Source organism: Salvelinus alpinus, chromosome 2 (assembly GCF_045679555.1).
Source record: "Salvelinus alpinus chromosome 2, SLU_Salpinus.1, whole genome shotgun sequence".
Classification (NCBI taxonomy): domain Eukaryota; kingdom Metazoa; phylum Chordata; class Actinopteri; order Salmoniformes; family Salmonidae; genus Salvelinus; species Salvelinus alpinus.
Window position 1 is genome coordinate 16,366,628 of NC_092087.1, and position 17,728 is coordinate 16,384,355.

Consider the following 17,728-nt stretch of genomic DNA (forward strand, 5'->3'; position numbering starts at 1 on the left):
ATCTTTTATTTTAGCTCATGAAACATGGGACCAATACTTTTTACATGTTGTGTTTATATTTTTGTTCAGTATAGATCCCCTACATACTGGTCTTGACCATAATAAAAAAACTGTCAGGGGAGGTTCTGTTCTGCACTGTTTAACCAATCCAGTAAATGTGGAGGAGGAGTTAAAGTGTGTGTGTGATTTTCTCATTCATGTTGTCGCCCTGTAATGTCCAAACCGGAAGTTGCATCACAGGCTCTCTTTCTATGTCCCCTGAAAACTGGTTGTTGAGGACTCGGCAGTGGCTAGTTACATAATGACCTCAGAGTCAGAGTCACACTGGGGAGTGAGTCAAGTCTATCTAACAACACCAGACAGACAGATATACAGTTGCTAATGAACTGACCTTAGGCTGATAACTACACTGATTCTTGTACTGGTGGCATGCAGGCCTATGTGCTATTATTACCACAGCTTTTACTACAGAAATAAAGGAGAATTAATTGCCTCTAGTGGTGTTTATTACTGATGCCGATAAGACTATTAGCTATTGGTTGTTGTACTAGTAATGTTATTGATGTCGATACAGCTAGACGTGTGTGTTGGTCCTGATATTGGCAGTAGCATGGGTGTTGCCAGGGTATGGACTCTGTCACTAGTAGTAATATCATTAATAGGATCATGATACAAGGACTAGCACAGGCACTGGTACTGACTGGCTTCCACGTTGTCCAGAGCTGCAGCTACTCCATCCAGGCCCATGAAGAAGGTGTGCCCATAGACCTGCTCACTGTCTGGGTCCAGGCGGTTCTGGTGGGCTGTGATGTTCATGTTGGGGTTCATGACTCTGACCGCCTGGGCTGCTACCTCTGACTTCTGTCTCTGTGGAAGTAGAGGAAGAGGAGGAGGTCGGTGAGTGAAGGGGAAATCAGCCTCTCTTGATTAACTTCCCCTCCCCCGTGACTTACTCAAAGAATAGGTGGAATACAAAGAGAAACCTGAAGAGAAAACACAGAAACACTGAAGGCAGAAACACTAAAACACAGAAACACTGAAGGCAGAACACACACACACACACACACACACACACACACACACACACACACACACACACACACACACACACACACACACACACACACACACACACACACACACACACACACACACATCACCTGTAGCACTCCGTTGTGAAGCACAGGTTAATTGTAGGCGAGTTGACTAATCATGAGGCAAGTCTGTCTCAAAAACAGTAGTTCATCCCTCTTTTCAACACTTTTGTGTCAATATTTTTGTGATTGAAAAGCGCTGGGGGAAAATGCCAGCTCAACACACGTTTGTTTTACAACCAGCCCACTCTGCAATATATCCTCCTGTTTATGGATGATAATACGAAATGGATATGAACAGGAAATATATATAAACTTGTTGTGTTGTACTTTGATAAATTATAATGGGATTCTGTAAGAAACTTTATTCTTACATCATGCAGGAGATTGGTGGCGAGGGCAACAGCATTGAACAGAGCCCAGGTCTCCAGATGTTTCAGGAAATTGATGCTGTTAAGTATCCAGCTGACGTGAATGACCTGGAAACTCTGGAGCCCTCAGTAGAGATGGATGGAGAACAGGGCTTGTATCAGGAGGCTTTTCAGGGAACAGGGGAGAGGTTGGAGGGGACAGAGTGCAGGAGCGCATGTCCCTCTGGCTGGTCCAAATACGGATCCCGCTGCTTCAGGTACATCAGTACTGAAAGGACATGGGCCGAGTCTGAGCAGTTCTGTGTGTATCAGGGAGCCAACCTGGCATCCGTCCACAGCACAGCAGAATATAATTTCATACAGGAGATGGTGATGATACAAACTGGGGGATTTCCTCGCGCCTGGATTGGACGTTATGATCTTGCTCAGGAAGGCCTATGGCTCTGCAGCGATGGGTCCAGATTTGACTTTACCAACTGGAGCAAAGGACAGCCGGACAACTTCCAAGGCAAACAAAACTGTCTGTATTATGGAGCTGAAAAACGCTGGGATGCTGGAATTTGCAGTACAAGGTTTCCCTCTGTGTGTTCTAGAAGAATGTGATCTCTCGCCTGTGAGTCAGATTCATATTTATTTCTCTTTCGTATGGTTTGGTTTTAAATGTTAACAAATCTGTGTAAACATTAAACTTGTTGCCATGAATCATGATTAACAGAGAAACAAACTCTCAGTATAAATGATACGTTCTGTCTCTCCTTCTCTGCATTTCTCATCAACATCCATCAATAATGATTTTGTCACAAATAAAAGATCAGTTCCATCTTAAAAAGGAAAATGTGTTGAAAATGAATAAAAACAATTCTGCAACATAAAAGGCATCTGTGAATTTCAATATCTAGTAAGCATTTTGAGAATTGTGTTTGTGTTTGAATTGCTTCTCTCTTACCCCAATGTCTTGAGACCTGAAGAGAAATTGTCGGTTTAGATTGGATCTCTCTATGGAGTCCATGTCTGTCACAGTGATGTGCCCACCCTCTCCAGCCCCCAGGCCAATCAGAGCAAAATTCTTGAGAAGTTCACAACCTATAGCGCCAGCCCCAACCTGACGACACATCATGACAGAAGACATGTTAGAATACAAAATAAAATAGAACAAATCAATTCAACCCAAGCTGCATTCATCTACTGTATAAATATCACCTAATCAACACATTTGTCATAGTATATGCCAAGTTACTTTTTGCACATCAGAGGGTATTAAGACTTTCACTCCAACACTCTCATGTGGAAACAGAACTGGTGAGAGTGCAATAACACAAGCATGCACGCACAAACTCACGCGCACACACACACAAAGCAAAACAAATACAAGCTAGCATAACACATGCAAAGGAAGCCTGGTGGGTGAGGGCTTGGCAGGACCAAACGCTAACAGGAAATGCCACCTGAATCACAGCTGTTTCCTGCACGTGTCATTATCAACACTAGCGGGAGTGACCAGAGGGAAAGAATGATGCTGCGGCCTGTTTGGCCATGCAGAGGGCACCCCCTGCTGGTGAGAGATGAGAAGACTGGTACTCACAAGGAAATACTTCTGTTCACCAAGCCTCTCCTGGAAGCCTGATCCAAACACAGCAGTCTGCCCGTCATACCGAGAGCCTCTCTGCAATAGAGACAGTAGAGCAGTGGTTAATGCAGACAGGCAGGGAATAAATATCCACCAACACATGCCAATTGATAATTTTCCTGATAGATAAAACATGGCTTCTTCCTAAGGCTACATTCATTATTCTTTATGGGGGGAGATAGTAATCGATAGCTAGCTTTTGGCTGATATTATATATATTTTTATTTGAATATGTATTGGCTGATATTAATATTTTAATATATTATATTATGTATTAAAATCTTACTGGCGAACAAGTGCTCTCTGTCAGTTGCTCTCCCTCTCCACTGTTGTCTTCAGGAAGGCACTCCAGTGCATCAAAGTACAGCCACTGCTGAAGAGGGGTGAACTTCCCAGTACAAGCCTATAGGGACACCAACTATGAACATCAGTCACACAGACAAACATATCAACAGTATGAACCATACAGCACATCACAGGCACTTCACTATCCCTGGCAGTGCTTTCTGGAGTACAGAAACTGTAGCAGTCTGCTCATACAGGTGTTATAAATGCATTCTACTGTCGAGGGGCTTGACTAGATCATAGGGCAGCATTGAATTATTGGGACTGCAAGCTCTTCATATTTCTTTAGTGCCTACATGTGTTGGATACCTATGTTCCTTCTCGTGACTTTTGACCTCACCTTCAGGACTTCTTGGGCTGCCAGCCCTCCGATAAAGGCGTTAACAGGGGCCAGGTCACCACAGGCAGTGAAGGACAGACTCTGCACCACACCTTCATCTAACTGATCCAGCTGGGACACCTTATTCAGTTCTGTCACCATGGCTACCAGTAGCTCAGCATCCGACTGTAGGGGGATGGAAGGACAGCCGACTCCATAGTAAGACAGAGCAGTTTCTTTAGGGATTCTATCCAACTTGAGCTACTTGTTCAAATATCTTTCACAGATTCTAAAGATGCTTTCTTAGCCTACTGAACATCATAAAACGTGGTGAGACAGGCAAATACAGTATGATGTCATAAGATTTCTTCTACCAACACATGAATGTTCCATACCAGAAAAATAAATGTTATTTTGTATTGTCTTTCACTGACCTGGGACCTGGGCTTAGGCAGTCGTCCCACTCTCTTCACAAAGCCATGCAGGGCTTGGAAGGCCAGGTGCAGTGTCTGGTGCTTCGTCATCTTCCCATAGTCAGTCATTACTAGTAACTCAGGGTCAACCAAGGCCTCATCAAGGGGTTTCTGTAACAAGTACAGAAAGTATAGGCATAAAGTAAGCATAGTGAACTGAGTGCAATATCATTGAACGCCATATTGGTTAAGGTTGGCTTTCCATATGATACAGTAAATATCAAAATATTATTATTGGGATAGATGAATGCCTAGTCCAACATAATTAATTTGATAAAATTAAGAAACAATACTTACAAATTGTAGTATTTTAGACTTTTTGACCTCAGTTGCTACACCTCCTTTCTCATACTCAGAAAAGCTTGAAGTGTCACAAATACTGAAGGAATCAGGGCCTGGCAATGAAAGAACATGTCATAATTTACACACACATCATAATGTATGAATCATCATATACACTTACATTTCTGTCCATATTAAATGGCATCACCACCACTGTCATGCCATGTCCTGTCATGTATTTAAAAACATTTTTAAAGTAGCTTAGATATGCCTCATATTACAACAATTATATAATATTAAAAAAGGAGATGTCCTTTCGAGAGAAACTAAAGTTGAAATATTTTTCTAGTAAACAAATTTTACAGGTGGCACTTAAGGGGCAAAGTACATTTTCTGCATTCTTGTTCTAAACCACCATTTATTTGGATGCTTTTCCCCTGTGAATAATAACTCACCAAGGAATTTGATGTCCACTGGTCCATAGCTATTGAGCTTTGTCATGCCACACACTTCAGAGAGGGACACAGTGCTGCCATCTACAAAGCCATGCCTCTGTTCAATGCATTTGACCACTCCAGGATCTGCCTATAAATGCAAGAGAACAATGTATAACAGTGTGTTTTGCTCTATGATCTTGTCCACTGACATACTGTATTCACAGGTAACATGGAAATGCCACCATCTTCAATAGTTAAGGAAAGTTAAGCATTGAATACCTTGGTGATATGATCTATCATGGCTGATGCAGGTGTCTCCCCATCAGTGTCCAAGACCTCAAACTCCTCCCCAAAGTCACAGAATAACTGACTGCAATAGAACCAAATAAATAACCATTGGGGAACTGAACCAGCTATGCATCACTCATATCTACTATGGAGGAGGATTTTTACAGGAGAGGTTATTATTGGTTAAAGTAGAGATGGTGTGTCACCCCCCTCACCCACAAAGTCCTTTGGTATCAGCCACAATTAACTTGATTCCATTTGAATGACAAAACGTCCCAAAACGCTGCTGGTCATCCAGAGAGGAGTCAGTCAGCACCACCACCTGGGAAAACAAATAAGATATGTTCTCACCTTTAATGTTATTACTATACTTAGGGTTTAATGTTATTGTTATTACTATACCTAGGGTTTAATGTTATTACTATACCTAGGGTTTAATGTTATTACTATACCTAGGGTTTAATGTTATTACTATACCTAGGGTTTAATGTTATTACTATACCTAGGGTTTAATGTTATTACTATACCTAGGGTTTAATGTTATTACTATACCTAGGGTGTAATGTTATTACTATACCTAGGGTTGAAAAAATCTGGTCAGCTTCCTGAAAACTCACAGGTTTTCCAGAAATCCTGGTTTCCTGTCTGTTCCTTTCTGATTCCGGCAATCTTCCAACCGGGTTTTCCAGAAAAGCATGACATTTTGAGAACGTTACCAGATTTTTGCAACCCTAGCTGTACTGTGTATGGCTAGTCAAGAGAGAAAGTGGGTAAACTCAAGGCAGGGCTCAGGCCTACCTGGAATTGTTGTAGCAGGGTCTCCTTCAGTGGCCCAGTGTGGGCAGACACATGGACATACGGGTTAAGGGCAGACAGCTGAGATAGGGAACTCAGGGCTCGGTTCTGACCAAGGTGAGATGCCAGCAGGAAAAACTGGAAGGGAAACATTGGGGTTCAGGAGTAGTTTGACAAAATAACATCTGATCTGAGTTAACATTTTCAGAACGTTATATGCTAAATAGTTACAGAGATGGCAGTGTGATAGAGACGGCCTAACGTGGATTGCTCTAAATAGTTATTGTCCATGTTCCATCTTCAAATTACGTATGAATCATTAGGCAGGTTTCCATTGACTTAGGTTTATTCGACAAAAGCAACGTCGCAAAAAAAATCATTGCGACATGAGTAATGGAAACGGCAGATATAGGATATATGCGGAGATCATCCGTTCACCTACTCTGCGTCTCACAAAGCCACAGCGGTTGGAACCAAAAATCAACAATATGGACTCATCAGACCAAAGGACAGATTTCCACCAGTCTAATGTCCATTGCTTGTGTTCTGTGGCCCAAGCAAGTCTCTTCTTCTTATTGGTGTCCTTTAGTAGTGGTTTCTTTGCAGCAATTTGGTCATGAAGGAGTGATTCACCCCTGAAGAGTTGATGTTGAGATGTTTCTGTTACTTGAACTCTGTGAAGCCTTTATTTGGGCTGCAATCTGAGGTGCCTTTAACTCTAATGAACTTATCCCCTGCAGCAGAGGTAACTCTGGGTCTTCCTTTCCTGTGGTGGTCCTCATGAGCGCCAGTTTTATCATAGCGCTTGATGGTTTTTGTGACTGCACTTGAAGAAACTTTCAAAGTTCTTGAAATGTTCCTTATTGACTGACCTTCATGTCTTAAAGTAATGATGGGCTGTCATTTCTATTTGCTTATTTGAGCTGTTCTTGACATAATATGGACTTGGCTATCTTCTGTATACCACCCCTACCTTGTCACAACACAACTGATTGGCTCAAAAGCATTAAGAAGGAAAGAAATTCCACAAATTAACTTTTAACAAGGCACACCTGTTAATTGAAATGGATTATAGGTGACTACCTCATGAAGCTGGTTGAGAGAATGCCAAGAGTGTGCAAAGCTGTCATAAAGGCAAAGGGTTCATTTAATATAAATGAAAATCATTTTTAGACAAAACTATACTAAATATATTCACCTCACCAAATAGTTTATTAAAACACACTGTTTTGCAATGAATGTCTACAGTAGCCTCAGCAGCACTCTGTAGGGTAGCACCATGGTGTAGCCGGAGGACACCTAGCTTCTGTCCTCCTATGGGTACATTGTCTTCAATACAAAACCCAGGAGGCACATGGTTCTCACCCCCTTCCATAGACACACTGTAATTATGACAGCTTCCCGGAGGACGTCCTCCAACCTATCAGAGCTCTAGCAGCATGAACTGACATGTTGTCCAGCCAATCAAAGGATCAGAGAATGAATCTAGTACTGAAAGCATAAGCTACAGCTAGCTAGCACTGCAGTGCATAAAATGTGGTGAGTAGTTGACTCAAACACAGCTGATGTGTTGTGCACTGAAGTCCATAAGTAAATGGAAAAGGTGAGAGGAGGAGAATGCGTAGATAGATCCGAGAAGGAATTATTTATACAACGAGCTGTTTGTATGTGTCACTGTCTGTCACCTTGATTACTCAAAATTCTCTCGATCTGTGCACCTACGTTGTAAACTTTAATTCATCGGCTAGGTTGTAGCAACCTCATGATGTGTACAGGGAAAATGTTAGTATCTTATAGTAGCCTAAATGTTAAATTGAGCTGGGTGAATGGAATATGAATGACAGTCATCCAATATGCCGTAATAGAAATAAGGCCATGTTCATTAAAAAAAAAGATAATCTTCCCTCATTTAAATGGCACCGGTCATCACTGGTTGCACCCCCTTTTGCCCTCAGAACAGCCTCAATTTCTCTGTGCCAAGTGATATTGGCAGGAATGCTTGCTGAGGCCAAGTAGTCTCTTTCAGTGTTTTGTTTGTTATAACAGTCTTGTAATTTTTTTGCCAACCTTAATTTTGAAGAACATTTTAACTTTGTCTCCTGCTGTGACATGATGACATTGAGACCTTTCAAACCCTGTATTCCTAAATTAGCCTAGGAGGCAGATTATTTATTGAGCAGAATTACAGTATAACAGGGTTACTCTATGACACAGGTAGCCTACCTGTGAGGAGAAGTCCATCCACTCAGCAAGTCCCTCATCCTGCACAGTGACGGACTTCACTCCAGAGAGGATGACATTCTTGGCGATCTCCACCCCTAGACCCCGCATCCCCGCGATGAGGACATTAGCTGTCCCCATGCGACGCATCGCCTCATGACCCAACACATACCTGCCACACAGTGCCCAAAAGACAAGACTGTTACTAGATGCCAAGGTTATTATGGTAAACTGAAACTAAAACAAAAAATTATAATTCTAAAAAATGTGTGAACTGAAATAAAATAATTAACAAACCCGTTTCAAAAACGAACTATACTGAAACTATTATCCAAACTTCGAGCAAAAATCGAATGGGGTTTTCAATGGGGTTTTCAGGCTTTTGGGATGTGGATATCGGGTCTGAATCTGGCGGGGAAATGCTGCCTGGAGATGGCAATGTTTCAAATAGGCCTGTGCATCATTATCACTAGATATCACTACAGGTAAAAAAAATCATCACTAAAGTTACTAAAGTTAAAAAGCATTGGATTGGTGTTAACATGGGTGAGAGTTTCCTTCTACCATATTTTTTTGCACCAGTCTCAGGGTCGTCACTAGTTAACACAGCCACAAAGTCATAATTATGGATAAACCCCGCCCATTCAATTAACAGATACCCATACGCTTCCAGTCATTGCGCTAACGCTAGTTAGTATTGGCTCACGAAACTATGCTGTACCTCTAACTTCCTTCATATTGGACACAGAGACATAAAAATGGTATCCACAAGTTTATCTGACCCTGGGGAAGTAGATAATGTGCCTCATTGCCAAAACCCCTAAGTATCCCTTTAGCCCTAAAATTAACTACACTGCTAACTTCATGCCTAACCCTAACCTTAAATTATGACCAAAAAGCAATTTTTTTGCAGCCAATTTTGACTTTGTGTCTGTGTTAACTAGTCAGAATTGGCTACAAAAAGTAGCTTTTTGGTCTTAATTTAAGTTTATGTTTAGGCATAAGGTTAGCAGTGTGGTCAAGGTTAGGGTTAGGTTTAAATCCTGCTTCTTCCCCTAACACTGAAACTGAAACCCAATAATATAAAAACGATTTATTTTTATTTTTATACTAACTGAAAATAAACTGAATTTCAAGTAAAAGTAGGGAAGCGAATAGAAATAAAACGAATATAAAAACTCTAAACTATAATAACCTTGCTAGATGCATGTCAACTGTCAAATTGTAGTTTCCTTTGGACATGACAGGCTATACTTACAGCTGTCGGGAGTAAAAGCCCTCGTCGATATCGTTGCTTTCAGACATGTTCTGGAAATGATCTAGTCTACAGCCTAACGTTTTATTTAGTAAAAGGTTGGTGATAATCCCGTTTTCTTTCTATTGTGCAGAGCCAAACTATTGCCTATTCAAGTTTCTTAAATGTATTCCTGAGCAGAGTTTAGAACAAGAATACTACCTGTAAAACTTTTTTAGTAGGACGATTATTTCACTTTCGTTTTTCTCTAAATGACGTCATCACCTCTATCACCAGTGGGCATGTTCACAAGAAAGCAGGAAATTGCCGAGTGCGGCTTAGGCCGACCATTGTGACTCGCTTGTGGGGGTGCTGGCAGCATATAGCAGCAGCCTGTTCGATTGTGCGTCAAGAATTCTGCATAGCATATTTGTATGAAGGTCTGGTTATTAAATGGGTAAATAGTTCAATAGTAATATCCTCTAAAACGCTCTGGTGACAAACACATATTGCTTCCCTGTTTCGAATTATCCACATGGCTGGGAGAACCAAGTAAATACATTTCGAAAATGTAAAAAAAAAACGATGTATTATTAGCTAACGTTACAGTGCAGGCTAACTCAAATGAGCTGCTAAATGAGCTAGTAGCCAATTTTACATACTGTATAGATAGCTAGCTATGTGAATTAAATATCACCAGCTACCTAACTTCACATTAGCTAGCTATCTTGATGTATTTATCACTGTAAAAAACTAACTCCAACTGCATTTGTAGGTAGCTAGTTAACTGCCATGGTGGAGGGTGAAAGGATAGCAGCCCCAACTGTCAATGTGAGAGAGTAGGCTATTCTGGATAGAGCAGGTACTTGTGTAGTTCCAGTCCCTAGAAGTTAGGACGCAGATAATAGTTACATAATATTCAGTGTGGTGTAATTTGAGTATAATGAAGTTGTTTTCTTGTGAGGTTTTCTGTCCTCTGATAAAGAGCTATGAAAGGCTGTCTACAGGTGAACAGGTCCTGGGAACTCAAAGGGGTGCACTGCTTTGTTTTTGCCTTAGCACAGCACAGCTGATTCAAATGATCAACTCATCATCAAGCTTCAAGTGGTATTTTGTATTCATTTGGGATGCTATCCTTGATATGGTCCTGTTATTGTCACATGCTACACATGCACATGTGTGTGCACATGCATCTATCAATCCAATGTTAACATGATTTGTTTTAAGGGATATTATACTTTAGTAATCCATAATTACCTGGTGATGTAAAGTCTAATAATGACATTATCTTCCATATTCCTACAGATACCTTGTAACTGGAGAAGTCTGCAGAATGTTTCAAGGATGGGGTCCAACAACGCAGAACGAGAGGCAATCCGTGTGCGGGAGATCTTCACCTCCTAATTCTTTGAAGAATCTGGTGCTGTTCCCTGGCAACACCATAGACTATGGACACACACTATGCACAACCAAAAGCTCCTTTAAGAGCCATCCACATTGCAATAAGAGTATTCTTCCATTTACTTAGCTATGTCAACTGCAGTTATTCAATTCTCAGTTCAAATCTAATTTTATTGGTCACATACACATGGTTAGCAGATGTTAATGCGAGTGTGATAAGAGCGTCTGCTAAATGACTTAAATGTAATGTAAAATGTAGCAAAATGCTTGTGCTTCTAGTTCCGACAGTGCAGTAATATCTAACAAGTAATCTAACAATTCCCTACAACTACCTAATACACATCTAAAGGGGTGATTGAGAATATGTAAATAGAAGTACATGGATGAGTGATGGCCGAGCGGCATAGGCAAGGTGCAGTAGATTGTATAAAATCCAGTATAAACGTGATATGAGTAATGTAAGATATGTAAACATTATTTAAAGTGGCATTGTTTAAAGTGACTCAATATAGGCAGCACCCTCTGAGTTAGTGATTGCTGTTTAGCAGTCTGATGGCCTTGAGATTGAAAAACATCTCTCGGTCTCAGCTTTGATGCACCTGTACTGACCTCGCCTTCTGGATGATAGCGATGTGAACAGGCAGTGGCTCGGGTGGTTGTTGTCCTTGATGATCTTTTTGGCCTTCCTGTGACATCGGGTGCTGTAGGTGTCATGGGGGACAGATAGTTTGCCCCCCGGTGATGCGTTGTGCAGACCGCACCACCCTCTGGAGAGCCTTGCGGTTGAGGGCGGTGCAGTTGCCGTACCAGGCTGTGCAACAGCCCGACAGGATGCTCTCGATTGTGGATCTGTAAACGTTTGTCAGGGTTTTGGGTGACAAGCCACATTTATTCAACCTCCTGCGGTTTAAGAGGCACTGTTGCGCCTTCTTCACCACACTGTCTGTGTGGGTGGACCACCTTCTCCTCTGCTGTCCCCTCGATGTCGAAGGGACAGCTGTCTGCTGTCCCTCCTCTGCTGTTTCCTGAAGTCCACGATCATCTCCTTTGTTTTGTTGACTTTGAGTGAGAGGTTGTTTTCCTGATACCACACTCCGAGTGCCCTCACCTCCTCCCTGTAGGCTGTCTCGTCGTTGTTGGTGATCAAGCCCACTACTGTTGTCGTCTGCAAACTTAATGATTGGGTTGGAGGCGTGCATGGCCACGCAGTTGTGGGTGAACAGGGAGTACAGGAGAGGGCTGAGCACGCACCCTTGTGTGTGCTCCATTTGATTTCTATTTCTCAGGTGAGGGTGCTGTTTAGGTAAGGGTGTGATGTCTATACAAAAACAAAACAGGCTATTTTAAGCCACTCATATTGGAAAAAAATTAGAACAATTAGACACCCTATAACCCACACCTACACACTCATGTGTCAATCTGATTGATGGATTGTGTTGTGCAGTAAGCAGGCTAGGCTCAGGTGTATAACTGTCTCCTTGAGAAGGGTGTGCGTGAAAGGATGCACATAACTCTGCAATGTTGGGTTGTATTGGAGAGAGTCTCAGTCTTAAATCATTTTCCACACACAGTCTGTGCCTGTATTTAGTTTTCATGCTAGTGAGGGCCAAGAATCCACTCTCATAGGTACGTGGTTGCAAACGGCATCAGTGTCTTAACAGTGCGATTTGCCAAGGCAGGATAGTCTGAGCGCAGCCCAATCCAGGAATCTGGCAGTGGCTTCTGATTAAATAAAATTTTCACAGAACTGCGTGTTGCAATTTCGATGAGGCTCTCTTGTTCAGATATCGATATCTGCTCGCACGCGCGTTACCACTCCACTATGTCTCCCTGCCATGGCTTTTGTGCCATCAGTACAGATACCAACACATCTTGACCACCAAAGTCCATTTGATGTCACAAAGCTGTCCTGTACTTAAAAAAGATCCTTTCCTGTTGTCCTGTTTCCAGTGGTTTGCAGAAGAGGATGTCTTCCTTAATTGACCCCCCATAAATGTAACGGACATTTACCAGGAGCTGTGCCAGGCCCGCCACGTCTGTTGACTCATCCAGCTGTAACGCATAGAATTCACTGGCTTGTATGCGAAGCAGCAATTGTTTCAAAACATCTCCTGCCATGTCACTAATGCGTCGTGAAACAGTGTTGTATGATGAAGGCATTGTCTGTATTGTTTTTGGGGCCTTTTCCCCCAGCATTGTCTCAGCCATATCCTCGGCAGCAGGAAGAATTAAGTCCTCCACAATAGTATGGAGCTTGCCTGTCCTAGCCACTAGGTAGCTCACCATATAAGACGCTTCTAGCCCCTTCTTATTAATGGTATCTGTTGCTTTTATACATTTCTTACTACTCGAAAGTCATCTTAATTCTCACTCAAAAAACTTCTGTGTCTTATTTTTCAAATTGGCATGTTTTGTTTCTAAATGTCTGCGCAAGAGTGAAGGTTTCATCGAGTTGTGAGATAGTGCTTTTGCACATATAACACACTGCGGCTGAGGAAAGGCACTACTCCCAATATAAGTGAACACCAAATCAATGTAGTTCTCATCATATTTCCGCCCCTTCGATGGTCCAACGTCCCTGTCTGTTGTTCGGTGCTTTCCCAGGTACATACGGACCGTTAGTGGAATTCCCGCAAGACAGTAACGGTTAATGTGATTGGATGTTAATTATTTGACTAGGCTACCTGTATTTGACATTGTGTTGTTATGTTGCTGAACACTAGATGGTTTAATTTATTTTGGGGCAGTGAAACGAGGCAACTCAGGCAATAAAAAAACCTCACCCAAACGTTTAGCCCCGTTGGAAAATATAAATGGACTGTTTGAAAATGGGAAGACATTTTTTTTTAAATATATTTTAATTTGGCGTAACCCCGACGGCATTGTGTGTACCCCAGTTTGGGAATAGCTGCTCTACAGCACGTGGATATTGCAGCCCTCCTGATCAAGTTCAACATGTGTGTGAATGCTACAGACAAGTGGGCCTTCACCCCTGTCCACGAGGCAACTCAGAAGGGCTGTCCTGCGCTGTGTGCTCTACAGCTGGCCCACAGAGCTGACCCTACCATGAAGAAACAGAAGGGACAGACCGCACTTGACCTGGCCACGGTACGCATCCTTCCTCTACTAGTGTTAACAGGAGATAGCATGAAGATGTCAAATAAAGTATTCAGTATTCTCTGATTCTCAACATGAACATGAGAACTCTCATACGATGCGTTGTATTCTTACGCACAACGCATCGCGGAGTGCCTGGCACAGCCCTTAGCCATGGTATATTGGCCATATACTCCAAACCCCCGAGGTGCCTTATTGATATTATAAACTGGTTACCAAAATAATTAGAGCAGTGAATTATTATCATATTATGATATGATTGCTTTGTAACTCTCCGACTTAATCATATCCTGTATTCGTGTAATGTGGAGTGCCTCCTCCACCAATCCCAAGTTTCACAGGTGATACTAATGGGGAAAGGTAGCCTGTACAGCTGCTAGTGCTATTTACCTGTCTTTAAACGGATCTCAACCGGGAGCTACTGTACTATATCTACTAAATGTACAGTGTGATGATGTGGTTTATTGAAGATCAGAGTATCAAACAGAAAAAATATATAATTTTGCACACAACTTACTTTCAATGACTATGGATTTAGGGAGGGGTGGTTCTGCTGTCTCCTTTCCCTGAGATGTGGCAGAATAGGTTACTGGTAACTGAGTGGGTGGCCAAGCACTGCTGTAGAGGCCATGCATCAGGTCATTGACATGTTTCAGGAACTGTAAAGACAGAAGAATCTCGATTAACCATTACCTAAGGTCTTCACTAAGTTAGACTTAGCCTAGCAAGTACATTGACTATGTTGCCCCTCAGCAATCTGGCAGTCAGGCAGACAGATGGAGAGAGATAGAGAAAGAGATAGATAGCAAAACAGGCTATTTAAATGTCTTAGTCAGCATGCTGGATAACTTCTGTACTAATTCCCTTTGTTCACTTCTCCGTCCTTCCATCCAAGCGAGAAGATTCCTGCAAAAAAAGAGAATCAAAAATGTAAAAAGGCAGTTGAGAGGTGTATTGTTAGAAAGAGTGTTGAGGTGGCGCAGGGATATGAAAAATATATATTATTTATTTAGCTAGGCAAGTCAGTTAAGAACAAATTCTTATTTACAATGACGGCCTACCAAAAGGCAAAAGGACTTTTGCGGGGACGGGGGATAAGATTAAAAATAAAAATAAATTAAATAAAAATATAGGACAAAACACACATCCTGACAAGAGAGACACCACAACACTACATAAAGAGAGACCTAAGACAACAACATAGCATGGCAGCAACACATGACAACACAGCATGGTAGCAACACCACATGACAAAAACATGGTAGCAACACAACATGGCACCAGCACAAAATGGTACAAACATTATTGGGCACAGACAACAGCACAAAGGCAATAAGGTAGAGACAACAATACATCATGCGAAGCAGCCACAACTGTCAGTAAGAGTGTCCATGATTGAATCTTTGAATGAAGAGATGGAGATAAAACTGTCCAGTTTGAGTGTTTTTTGCAGCTCGTTCCAGTCACTAGCTGCAGCGAACTGAAAAGAGGAGCGACCCAGGAATGTGTGTGCTTTCAGGACCTTTAACAGAATGTGACTGGCAGAACAGGTGTTGTATGTGGAGGATAAGGTCTGCAGTAGATATCTCAGATAGCGGGGAGTGAGGCCTAAGAGGGTTTTTATAAATAAGCATCAACCAGTGAGTCTTCCGATGGGTTTACAGAAATGACCAGTTTACAGAAGAGTATAGAGTGCAGTGATGTGTCCTATCAGGAGCATTGGTGGCAAATCTGATGGCCGAATGGTAAAGAACATCTAGCCGCTCAAGAGCACCCTTACCTACCAATCTATAAACGATATGTGTATTCATGCATCTCTCTCTATCTCTCTCTCTCTCCCTCACACACACAGCTAGCATGAAACAATGTTGACATGTGTTGTGATCATAATCATCTTTACCCCCTCCCTTCCTCTCTCTCACACACAGAACACACACACATAACTAGCATGAAAACGTTGCCATGACAATGTTCTCTAAAGTTATTGTGATCTCAATCTCTCTCACAAACACACACACACACACACACATTTACTATCAGACATGCTATAAACAGATATCAACATGTTATCTAGCTAGATACAACCAATGCCTACAGGTAAAAATTTAAACTTACCATGTCCATGGAGGATTAACCAGAGAGCTACGTTAATGTTAGCTAGCTAAAAGTTCCATTTAGCAGTCAAATGTTTTTGAAGTTATTTGTATACATTTTGAGAAACAGTAGTTTTCCAGCTGTGTTGTTGTGTAGCTTGCTGGGCTCTCTGTCCCAACTACATTCTGAAAACAAATGTAGTTACTCATAGTAGAACTTCAAAACAGCATTCAGTGGAACAGAAGAAAATGTGCAATGAGCTAACAGAGATCAAATATTAACATTGTAAGCCAACACACACAGCAAGCTATCAGATATCATTAATTAAACAACAATGTTCCCTTTGTAACGAGTGCACTGTGCGGTGTCATGGGAAACAGGAGTGATGTTATTTTGAAGATGCATTGTTAATACACTAGTAGCCTAAATTCCATCGCTATCGGGAAACCGGGCCCAGGACAGGACTTGTACTTTGGATTCATAGGTAAATGTTTGACTGTGTTCACCATGGAGGGAGGATATGTTTTATTTAGTATGAATAAAGACAAGCAATAAGTGAGGACATTTTGAATACGAGGAAGTAAAACCAATCCAAGACAAGAGTACCTTTAAGACAACACTGACCCATGCCTGTTGTAGGCCTATCTGTCTGCAACCTGGTCTCAGAGGATTTCGTATTATTCTGTATGTAAATCCGGAACACTCACTTCGTATTGTATGTATTAATTGGTATTATATGTTACGAATTTGCAAAACGTACAATATCTTACGAATTTGCAAAAAGTATGATATGTTACGTATTCTAGCTAGCTACCTGGCTAATGTTAGCTAGGCTAGGGGTTAGGATTAAATTTAGGAGTTAGGTTAAAGGGTTAGGGGACAGGTTAGCTAACATGCTAAGTAGCTAAAAAGTAGTGTGGTTGAAAGTTGCTAATTATCTCAAATTGTCCCTGATAAGATTTGAACTCACAACCTTTGAATTGCTAATCATTCACCTACCCTTCCAACCTGAACACCACCCTTCTTTTGTTTTGCCTTAAGTAACCATCTGTCTTATGTAACCATTCCAAAGGTAACATATGTGACTCGCTTCAGGAAACTAAGCATAATGTATGTTGTGGGTCACTACTTCACAGGAGACCCATTTGAATGCAAACTTTTTTTTTCTTTTTCAAAATGCATTTTTTTTTGCAGAAATGCCTTCTGGAACATGTGAACTTTCATGTGCCTTAATAACAAACTTGTATGCCATCTGTAAATACGAATAAAATTGGTAAATTACGAGCCTAGTTGGTTTAGCCACAGAAAAAGCCAGAACCTTCCTGCTAGCCTTGATTGGCTGAGAATGAGTGAGCTGGACATGCCAATAGAGGAGTTTGGATTGGTCTGCCAAATAGCTTGCTTCTGTCTATTTGAGCTGGTCAGTATGTGTAGGTAATCCTGTCTAATGCGGCTTTAAAAAATATATATATTGCGTAGTAGAACTGCATAAGTGTTGCTCTCCACTTTAAGGAGGACCGAGTTTTGAAATCAGTGGAATTAGAGTATGATAGCCAAGGAGATGGAGAAAACACCTGTCTCCGGATTACATCTTCAAACTAACGGCAACCATGGCATCCGTGACAAGGAGA

The 17,728-nt window shown here is 41.6% G+C and overlaps 1 protein-coding gene across 3 annotated transcripts in view; it reads right to left on the minus strand.

The window, feature by feature from the left end:
* uba7 (ubiquitin-like modifier activating enzyme 7) overlaps positions 1 to 9,762 on the minus strand; it is an 81,400-nt gene extending 71,638 nt beyond the window's left edge. Inside the window, exons 1-13 of one of the 3 annotated variants that reach the window (XR_011670900.1) lie at positions 9,510 to 9,760; positions 8,255 to 8,423; positions 6,035 to 6,169; positions 5,452 to 5,558; positions 5,228 to 5,318; positions 4,967 to 5,096; positions 4,527 to 4,624; positions 4,191 to 4,340; positions 3,778 to 3,942; positions 3,379 to 3,495; positions 3,048 to 3,128; positions 2,412 to 2,567; positions 702 to 867 (exon numbers count right to left, since the gene is read on the minus strand). Coding sequence is in view for 1 of the 3 variants with exons in the window: in XM_071367958.1 (XP_071224059.1) it covers positions 702 to 867; positions 2,412 to 2,567; positions 3,048 to 3,128; positions 3,379 to 3,495; positions 3,778 to 3,942; positions 4,191 to 4,340; positions 4,527 to 4,624; positions 4,967 to 5,096; positions 5,228 to 5,318; positions 5,452 to 5,558; positions 6,035 to 6,169; positions 8,255 to 8,423; positions 9,510 to 9,556 (1,612 nt within the window). In the remaining 2 variants the exon portion in view is untranslated. Of the gene's footprint in view, positions 1 to 701; positions 868 to 2,411; positions 2,568 to 3,047; positions 3,129 to 3,378; positions 3,496 to 3,777; positions 3,943 to 4,190; positions 4,341 to 4,526; positions 4,625 to 4,966; positions 5,097 to 5,227; positions 5,319 to 5,451; positions 5,559 to 6,034; positions 6,170 to 8,254; positions 8,424 to 9,509 lie in introns of all 3 variants that reach the window. The other 2 variants (XR_011670902.1, XM_071367958.1) reach the window with 2 other exon arrangements.
* Between the last annotated feature and the right edge of the window lie 7,966 nt (positions 9,763 to 17,728).